The sequence below is a fragment of the Pelodiscus sinensis genome, chromosome 9 (assembly GCF_052426305.1).
Source record: "Pelodiscus sinensis isolate ZL-2025 chromosome 9, ASM5242630v1, whole genome shotgun sequence".
Lineage (NCBI taxonomy): Eukaryota > Metazoa > Chordata > Testudines > Trionychidae > Pelodiscus > Pelodiscus sinensis.
This window is the reverse complement of record NC_143060.1, coordinates 68,115,712-68,125,952: the sequence shown is the minus strand read 5'-3', so window position 1 is coordinate 68,125,952 and position 10,241 is coordinate 68,115,712. Positions and strand designations below refer to the sequence as shown.

Sequence of the window (10,241 nt, the reverse complement as noted above, 5' to 3'; positions counted from 1 at the left end):
TGAAAAGTGCATTAAACTGGCAGCAGGAGTGGGGAAGGGGAGCGAGCACGGTAGGAGTCTGGAGGACACCGCACAGTTAACGGGCCGAGGGCTGGTCTCACGGAGTTAATACAATTTGAACGTTTTAGAGAAATGTTTAAGGCCGCTGCTGGCTGCGGGCCCGAGGCCGCTGTGAAGATGCACAAGGATGTAACAGTGGAGGGTTAGTGTTCTGTGTGTAGGGCTTAGCTCTTACCGTGTCTACAGGCCTGGTGCGGTACCGGACCCTTGGCCCGGCTCTCTGCGCTGGCCACACTGCTGCTGCCTGAGGCACTGGGCGCGCGGGGCTGCGGGGGGGGGCCCGCCAGGTGGGGATCAGGGCGGTGCCATGGACAGCGGCAGGGGCCGAGCCATCCCCCCGCCCGCGGCCTCACCTAGAAGCTGCTGCACCTGGCAGGGCGCTGGGCCCGGGCTGCAGCCGGTACGCGGGCACCGTCCCCTCCCCGTTGAGCTAGCCCACTACGCAGGGGGGCCCGCCGCGAGCGCTGCTCGTTTGGGGGGGCGGGACTCGCTGCGGCTCCGCCCCATTGGCCACGTGCAGCAAGGCCCGCCCTCAACAGCCAGCTGGGGCCTGCCGCGCGCTAGGTCTGGCGGCTCTCGTGTCTCTGTCGGCCACCGTAGCAGCGCGGCGTGTTGCGCAGGCGCGGCCTCGCTGGGTGACGTGTGTTTCGGCTGGGACCCGGAAGGGAGATGGCGGCGGGCGAGGCTGAGCGGGGCGCCGCGGAGCCGGTGGGACCCGACTGGGGTGAGCCGGGCTCCTGGCCCGAGCGGGCCTTGTGTCCTTAGCGGCTGCGCCGAGGCGCCGCTCCCCCGTGGCTGGCGGGCAGCGCCGGTCAGGGATGTCGGTGGCGCTCCGCGGAGCCTCCTCCCGGGGGGGGCGGGCCCGGGCCCGGGCCCTGCCCCTGCCCCTGCCCCTGCCCTGCAGCTAAGCGGCGGGGCGCTGCAGGCCGCTCAGCTTCCCCGCGCGTACTGGCCCTGCCACCCTGAGCGGCCTGTCGCGGCCCCTGGCGGCTCCTTTGAAGCGCCCCTCGCTACCTCTCGGCGAGTTGGGGCGCACCACTTGCTCTGTTTCCTCTAGAGTCCGCCCTCTTCGCTGAGCTCGGTGACCTGGCTGACGCAGCTGAGTTGGACGTGGAGAATGAGATTCATGTAAGTAGCTTTGGATGTGCGCTTGCTTGTGTCATAATTTGCCTAAGCAAAGCCCCAGGAGCGGAGCAGAGGCAACAGCCCTTTTCAAATACAAAACTCTCTGTTAATTTTGCTAAGTGACGCACTCAGACGTTAGAAGTCTCACACTGTGCTGCAGAATCAAAATGCAGGACTATGCAGCACTTTAAAGACTAACAAGATGGTTTATTAGGTGATGAGCTTTCGTGGGCCAGACCCACTTCCTCAGATCAAATAGTGGAAGAAAATTGGTATGGCCATATATACCAAAGGATACAGTCAAAAAAACCAAAGGATACAGTCAAAAAAATGAACACACATGAAAAGGAAAAATCAAATATCAGAACAGAAGGGAGATGAAGGGGGGAGGTAAATGTCTGTGAGCTAATGATATTAGAGGTGATAATTGGGGAAGCTATCTTTGTAATGGGTAAAATAATTAATGTCTTTGTTTAGACCTAGGTGTAAAGTGTCAAATTTTTATGAGAGAGCACTGACCGTTTCCACACTGCTATTTCTATATTGTCCTGGAGTTGTCATCCATTCAGGATTCTCAGGGTTTGGTTAAGTCTTGTCAAAGTGAACCTAATACCTTGGGGCAATTCATGATCCCCACAAAATCCTGCTGGAAATGAGGGATGGTTTAAATGCTAGTTTGATACTTATTGGGAGTTGTACTCCCAATTTGAGTAAGGAGACAGAAGCTTGTCAACAAAAGATTCTCTTATAACTTAATGTACAGCCTCAGAGCATCTGAACTGATTTAATCTTCCTCTATTTGGAAAGGGAGGTGGAGAGACTTTGTTAGAATTCATAAAATTGGAAGAGACCTAGAGAGGTCATCGAGACAGGTCCCCCTGCCCTCACGGCAGGACCAAACACTGTCTAGATCAGTAGTTCCCAAACTTTTTGGCATCACGCCTCCCCTTTTTGATTTTTGAGAAACCCTCATGCCCCTCCTCCCCAAAAAATAGCAGCAAAACTTGGGGTGGAATTGACGGGTGTGGGTGTGGGTGTGTGTCTGGGTCACCTCACCCCCCCCCCCTGCCCCGGAATTTCTTCACACCCCCCAGTTTGGGAACCCATGGTCTAGATCAAGATTACTCAACTTTGGAAGCCCCGGGGGCCACAATGGTACAGGATATGCTGAGGGCCGCAATTTAAGTGTGGTTGCATATACATGCAAATATCTTCTTTCACACTGATGGGCATGAATACAAAGCCAGTCTGCCCGCTTGCATCTTTCAGTGCTCATTCAGCCTGGGAGAAGCCTCGTTGTTGTGACGTGTGTTCCCAGTGGAGGCCATGTTGAAAGGATCCCACCCATGGCCTGCATGTTGAGCTCCGTGTAAACCCAAACCAAACTGTGGGCCGCAAACAAAAGAGCTGTGTGTTGAATGGCCCTGGTCTAGACCATGCCTGAGAGGTGTCTGTCTAAGCTGCTCTTAAATATCTCCAGTGATGGAAATGCCACAAGCAACCTAGACAATTTATTCCAGTGTTTAACCACCCTGACAGGAAGTTTTTCCTAATGTCCAACCTAAACCATCCTTGCTGCAATTTAAGCTCAGTGCTGCTTGTCCTATCCTCAGAGGCCAAGGAGAACAATTTTTCTCTCTTCCTTGTAACACAGTTTTAGGTACTTAAAAACTGCTATCATGTCCCCTCTCAGTCTTCTCTTTTCCAAGCTAAACAAGCCCAATTCCTTCAGCCTTCCCTCATAGCTCATGGTCTCTAGACCTTGAATCATTTGTATTGCTCTTCTCTGGACCTTCTGCAATTTCTCCATATCTTTCTTAAAATGTGGTGCCCAGAACTGGACACACTACTCCGACTGAGGTCTAATCAGCACAGAGTTTTGCAAAAGAATAACTTCTTGTCTTGCATACCACACACCTGTTAATTCATCCCAGAATCACGTTTGCTGTTTTTGCAGCAGTATCGCTCTGTTTTTGCAAACCTACCCATTTGCATCCCGTCACCATCCATCTTTTTGATGAAAATAGAAACAAAGAAGTCATTAAGCACCTGCCAGTTTCAAGTTTCCTGTTATTGTTTCTCCCTCTTCACTGAGCAATGGACCTACCCTGTCCTTGGTTTTCCTCTTGTTCCTAATATTTTTGTAGAACATCTTCTTGTTACCCTTTATGCCACTAGCTAGATTTAGCTCATTTTGTGCCTTTGCCTTTCTAATTTTGCCCCTACGTATCTGTGGTGTTTGCTTATCTTCATCCTTTGTAATTTGACCTAGTTTCCACTTCTTAGACTCCTTTTTTTATTTTTAGATCATATAAGATCTCTTGGTTGATCCAAGGTGGTCTCCTGCCATACTTTCTATCTTTCCTACATAGTGAAATAGTTTGCTTTTGAGCCCTTAATAATGTCCCTTTAAAAAAAAACCTGCCAATTCTCTTCAGTTTTTCCTCTTAGTCTTGCTTCCCATGGAACCTTTGAAGACATCAGTTTACTCTAAAGCCAAGAAATAAAATACATCCCACTAAAGTGACAACTTCCAAAAATAATTATTTGTTGTGTGTTTGTGCAGTGCTGAGTACAGTGCTTTCACCCCCTAGATATTACAGCAATACAAATAATTACTAATAAGATGCTACTGGAGTACAAATAATTGTTGTAATTATTCTTACTACTTGGTACTCAGGTCAGTCTTAGTTTGAACTAAAGCCACAAATAACTCCCCAGCTCAAGTCTGATTAGTTGGAAACCCTGTTTTGTGCAGGCTGAGATCTCCTCTTTCAGGGCATCTCATGTGTATATATTTATGGAGTAGCAAGGCTATCTGAAACATGCAAATGGAGGAGAATGAATCCTTTCATCTTCTTAAGAGCTGTAGTTCCTGATGGCTGCAATACATAAAACTTTCTGTTTTGCATTTCTAACTTACTTTTGCTAAACTATCACCTACAGGAAAACAGTCTTGATAACCTCGACTTTGATTTGGACTTGATGTCTTGGGATTCAGACCTTTGGGATGTGGCAAGACATACCTATTTGGGTAAATTACATGCCAAATGTTTCAGCTATGATTTTCTTAGAGTACCTACTGTGGATAGAGACTTCACTGGTCCTACTTGCTGGCATAGGCTTTTTTTGTTTACAGTGGGGGTGGGGAAACCTGGGTTGGGGGGGGTCACTGATCCACAGAAAAATCAGTGGGGTGGGGGGGGAGAGCATCTCACACATGTGAGAAGTAATTAAAATAAGAAAACCTCACTGACTTGGCCAACAAACAAGAAGGGAAAAAAGAGCTCTAGCCTCATGGTGGGAGTGTGGGGGCACTGAGGCTCAGGGCTTACCCGCAGGACCAAATTAACTCTTTTGGGGGGGCCTGAGGCCAGTAGATTTTGTGAACCTTCAGGCTCTGGGGTGAGACCAAAAATGAGGGGATCTGTGTGCAGGAGGGGGCCGTTAGGGAGCAGAATAGGGGTGTGGGGTCTAGGCTGGAGGTACAGTGCAGGACTGGGGTGAAGGGTGTGGAGGGGAGGTAGGGTGCAGGAGCAGAGTCTGGGTGGGAGGGGATTGGAGCATCTACCTGGCACCACCCTGCGATTGTTGGTAATGGCCCCTGACACTCCCATTATCCTCAATTCCTGGCCAGTGGGAGCAACAGGCATAGAGCCTGCAAGCAAGTGTGGGGACAGAGCTTCCCTGTGCTGCCTTTCCCCTAGCAGGGGATAAGGGAGAATGGCAGTGCACCAAGCCACTTCCCTTTCCCCCCACCCCCCGCCAGATAGAACCTTCAGGTTCCTCGTTGCTGATTTAAAGGGATCGCTTCATTATGTTCCTGGCATGAGACATGGTACTGTTGTGTCTTTCCCTACAAGTCTCAGATTGCTAAGTTTCTGTAGCCTTACTGTGTTAACTTGTGTGGTTTACTCCAAAAGTTGACAGATGGGAATTGAACAGTATGTTTCCTGTATGAGCTCAACTACTGTTAGAAGTTTGCATAGTGTGAAAACCTACTTACTGCTCTCTTGCAGATGAAAACTTGAAGGAAGAGCCTCAGTCACCAGCTACTTCAGTCTCTTCAGTCCCTTCACCGTTATCAGATTCTTCGGTGCAGCATGTGCCTGTAAGTAGTAAAGATCTGGTGCATCAGGTGTATACAGTTATGTTGCATGAACTGACTTTTGTATTATCTACATGAAAGGAACAGTCCCAGCTTAAATTCTGCTGTAGTAGCAGCATCCCAGAGCCTCCCCTCCAGAGCAGCAAGATTTAGTCTGCAGTATTTAAAGTAGAAGTCATGAACAGGGCACAGGCTGAAAATTTTTGTTTACTCTCCATGACCTGTTTTTGACTCTTAATGAAAATACCCATGATTAAATCTTAGCTTTACCAACAAAGCATGTTGGCTGCATGCTGTGTTAGTGTGTGTCTCATTTGAAAGCCCTAGAGGATGTTAGAGAATAGGTTTTAAAAAAAATTGTCTTTGGTCCTTTAAAACAGCTATCCAATATGATTTGGTTTCTTTGGTAATGAGAAACAAGTTTTCAGATAAACTTTGTTTCAAATATAAGTTTGATATTCTATGTCTTCATGGACACTAAATCCTGTGAGATGGACACACTGGTCTTTTGAACTGTAGATTATCACTCTGACTGCTCTGTTTTGCTCTCTCTACATGGGAGCTCTGTACTTCAGTGTGTTGTAGAGGGTCATCCCCCATTGAAGTCACAGGGGCCCACTTGGAAATCTGTACTTGGATGTGGTCCAGTAGCCTTGGACTAGGACTCCAGAGAATTTGTTTCTGGTCTTCAAGAAGCTGGGAAACTTGGGCAGGTCTCTTTGCTGCACTCTTTCATTCCTTGTTGGTTTTAGTCTTCAGAATCCTCAGGAGTATCTTGTGTATCCAGAACCCCTAGCATAATGAGACTAGATCTTGACTTGCCCTTTGTACGCTGACATTTAACAGAGGAAGAGTGTAATATTAGAATTGTGGTTAGTAGCAGAGTCTGTCCTGACCACCTCTGAGTGCTTTTGTAAGCACATTCTTGTATTCTGAGAAGGATTTGTCCTTTATTTTTTATATTCTTTGTCAACAGGAAGACTTGGACTTTAGCTCCAACTCCCAGATGTCTCCTCTCTCTCTGTACAGCAAGAGATCTGGAAGTCAGAGAGAGAGAAAAAACCCTTCCTGTGCTATACAGTCTGGTAAGAGTGATCTGCTTGCTTAGACCATGTGGTGTTGCCTGTTGTACTAGATAGAATATATGAGGTAAAGGAGTTACCATAACCAAGTCACTCTCCAATGTTAAACAAGATTCAGAGTCATTGTGGACAGCTTTCTGGTCACCCCATTTCAAAAGGATATATTAGAATTTTAAAAAATACAGAGGAAGGCAACAGAAATAAATAGGAGCATGGAGCAGCATCCTTCTGAGGAGAGACTACAAAGAATGGGACTGTTAAGCTTAAAAATAGATGACGGAGGGGGATATGATAGAGGTCTATAAATTGAGGAGTGATGTGGCGAAAATGAATTAAAGTGCTATTTACTCCTTCATATAGCACAAGAGCCAGGGGAATCCTGAGGAGATTGATTGGCTGCAGGTTGAAAACAAACATAATGAAGTATTTCACACGAACAGCCACCCTGGAACTAGTTGCCAGGAGAAGGCCAGAAGTGTGGGTTCCAAAAAGAGAGAGAATTGATGGAGAATAGGTCCATCAGTGGCTGTTAGCTAAGACGAGCAGGGTGGCAACCTGATGCTCTGCCTGTTTCTAAATCTTTGACTGGCAGATGCTGGAACTGGATGGCAGGATATGAGTCACTTAAATTGCTCTGTCCTTGTTGACCCCTGTGAAGCATTGTCAGGAGACAGGCCATTGGATTAGTTGGAATATTGTTCTGGCCCAGTATGACTGTGCTTATATATCCAGAGAGCGCAGCATGCATAGTACTGTGGCAAACACTATTGAAAGACCTTTGACCTTTTATTAAAGAGAAGACAAATAAACGGTTAAAGTATTTGAAATGTAAAGTGTTTTGTGAGGTTTTTGTTTTAATATCCCTTACTCCCTTTTCCTTTAGCTGGAGAGAGCTTTAGAAGGAAAAAAACCCATGTTGGACAGTCTCTTTGATGGGATCAAAGATGAGGCAATGCCTTTTGGGGGGAAATGGCTGGATTTTGTTTCTGATAGATAAGTCCATTTCTGTATGAGGCTGATTTTAATAAGTAGATGGATAAAGATTTCAATAAACCTCACCCAGAGCAGTATAAATTTCTTGCTCTTAGAGCTTATGGTTCAACTCCACTTTGTTCTTTCCCCAGCAAACAGCCCTGTGAGGACTCCAAAAAGATCAAGTCAGACAACGTCCAAACCTTCCATTCAACCCAAGCCTCTCTTGCTGCCTGCAGTACCTGAAGCTCAAGCAAGCCTTGGCATTCAGGCCAAAGCCATCATTATTCAGGCTCTTCCAACACTTTTGCCACTGCCGAAGCAACAGCCAGTTGTTAGTATCCAGTCGGCTCCTGCTAAAGGTACATGACTAGTTGTGGTGGGGCAGGGTTGAGAGGGGTTCTTTTATCTTCCAAGACACACAGGGAAAATGCCACATTATGTGTAAGGATGTGAACGCGTAAGTGGTTAACCTTAATGGATGCTGCTTACTGGGTAACAGTTAACCAGGGTTAATCACATGCAGAGGGTTGCTCCAGCCCCAGGGAGCTGCTCCTGGTCCTGCACTGAGCTGCTCACTTCCAATGCATTTGAGCTGGCAATCCCCCCCCACCCCCCTTCTCCAGCTGCCACTTCCAGCCCTGCTCAAGGCTGCTGACTCCCAGCACGGGACTGGTAGCGCAGTGGGACTAGAGTCATGTCCGGCTGCTAGCTCTGTGCCACTGTCAGCAAGTCCCTGTGGCCTAGGGGAGGTGTGTGCAGAGCCATCCCGACCATGGGATGGTTCAGGACAACTGCCTTGGAACCCTAGCTTTGGGGGGGCCCTGTGGCAGCTGCCCCAGCCATCCTGTGGATGGGACAGTCCCCCATAATCAGGTTAGTCCATGGGGTCCTAGGTGGGTTGGGGTTGGCAGCAGGGGTTGGGTCCCCTACACTCACCTCAGCAGCGGTTACTGCAGTAAAATGGAGTGACTGGGCTGGCCTGGGAGATGGCAGTGGAGCAGAGGCTGCTGTGTTTCTTCCGCCACTGGTGAGTGGGAGAGCCCGACCCCTGCTGCTGCCCTGTGCCAGGCCCCCCAAAAAGTAATCCCTGAGGCTGTCCCCCTCAGGGGTGGGGTCTTGAGGGACAGGAAGGCAGAGCAGGGGTGTGAACGGATCATGGCTAGGCATGGGGGAAGGGTACAGACCCCCTCCCCCAGTTCTGCAGAGACTCGTGTGCTGCCTGCAGGCCAGATAGTGGAACTGTGTGGGACCCAAATGAGACCCCTGCCCTAAACTCTGCCGTCTTGGGTTTGGCTGCCATACTCTCTCTGTTATTTGCTAAAGTGGGCTCGGTCTTCACTGATGAGCAATGAGCTGTATTTTACCGTGCAAATTCGGAAAGGCATTGTGTGGGATGGTGGCTGTTTCTTTGAATCTCATGTAATTGCATATTTTGACCAGCAGATGGTGACAGATACTTACAGTTCAGCTGCTGTTTGAACTAAAAATGCTTTGAACACAGCAAAAAGCAGGAAATGTGAAAACTTGATTTGTGTGTATGCAAATGCTTTGGTAGAGATCCAAGAAACGGTCTTCACTATTGAATGCTTTCCACTAGGAGTTAGGCTAAAGCCAGAGAGACTGGCAGAAAGGTTTTTGGTCAAATATCATTTGCCTAGATTTATCAGACTGCCTGAACTAAATGTTCACTTTCTAGCTGGGTTTAGAGCCTTGCCTCCCCAGTAATATTTTCTACTTAAGGCCTACTCCTGACCGCTATGCAAGGGAAGGGGGAATATGACCGTAGGTTCATAAGGGCCAAGCAGCACTCCTTTCCACGGCTGTCACATTTCTACTTGTACAGAAAGAGATCTTTGCATCATCTTATTCCAGATAGTGCCTGAGAATAACTTGCTTGAAAACTGAACAAGAGGGCAATTGAAGATGGACTCATGGGCCAGTTGGAGGGATGAGTCTACACCTCAGAAGTGAATGACACAATAGATTGTGAGGGTGGCAGGGAGCTGGGGGTGGGGGGAGAGAAAGGGATAGGACATTCAGGAGTGCATTCCAGGCAAGTGAGAAGCTGTCACTCTTGCCCTGCAATCTGAGATGCCTCACAATGGCTTGTTGCTGTAGCTTCTAAACGGTGGGCTCCTCATAAATAGTCTAACTGAATGCAGGTCCCACTTGAGTGTCTGTCTGTAGCTGCAGCCTTCCAGCACATTCCAGTCACTCTCTAGTTTCCCCCAACCTTGGTTAACGCTTCCAGGGTAACTCAATGCACTTCCACATCCCAATACTTGTGTTCTGCACAGTCCATCCCCTCTCCTGTCCATTTAGTATCAAAGAATACTAGGACTGGAAGGGACCTCGAGAGGTCATCGAGTCCAGTCCCCTGCCTTCATTTCAGCTCTCTTAAATCCATTGCCCTTCTAAGGGGATCGATATCTAACTGTTTGCCACTTTAAGCTGCATTGTGTGGGTAATTCCATTTAAACACATCAGTGGATTCGTTTTGATTAAACAATAAAACATGTTAAACTACAAAGAGATGGGTTTTAAGTGGGTACAAGTTGTTAAAGTCAGAAACGGTAACAAGAAATGAAGATGAGATGCTTCCTAGTACTAAAATTTGGCGGACTAGACTTGGTTCAAGGTGAAATCCTTAGCATATATTTGTAGAACCATTGTTGACCAACCTTGTCGCCAGGATCTGCGTCCAAAGGCTGTTTCTTTTGTTGCCTTATGTTGAAAGAGAGACATCGGGATGTTTTCCCCTCTCGCTCTTAAGGTCCAGGCCCCTTGGAAATGCATTTTCTTGAGGGTTATCTCAGATAAAGTTTATTCCTGCTTCGAGGACAGACACAAGGAGTCTTGCAGTGAAACAGGTTTCATGCTCTTTGTGAAGA

General features: G+C 47.8%; 1 protein-coding gene across 2 annotated transcripts in view; it reads left to right on the top strand.

Annotated features, from left to right (window-relative positions):
* Positions 1-628: 628 nt before the first annotated feature.
* Positions 629-10,241, top strand: part of ATF6 (activating transcription factor 6) — a 115,874-nt gene continuing 106,261 nt past the window's right edge. Inside the window, exons 1-6 of one of the 2 annotated variants that reach the window (XM_075937104.2) lie at positions 629-784; positions 1,118-1,188; positions 4,132-4,219; positions 5,205-5,296; positions 6,270-6,378; positions 7,500-7,709. In XM_075937104.2, coding sequence (XP_075793219.1) covers positions 730-784; positions 1,118-1,188; positions 4,132-4,219; positions 5,205-5,296; positions 6,270-6,378; positions 7,500-7,709 — 625 coding nt within the window. In that variant the 5' untranslated portion in view covers positions 629-729. The remainder of the gene's footprint in view (positions 785-1,117; positions 1,189-4,131; positions 4,220-5,204; positions 5,297-6,269; positions 6,379-7,499; positions 7,710-10,241) is intronic. The other variant, XM_075937105.2, reaches the window with a different exon arrangement.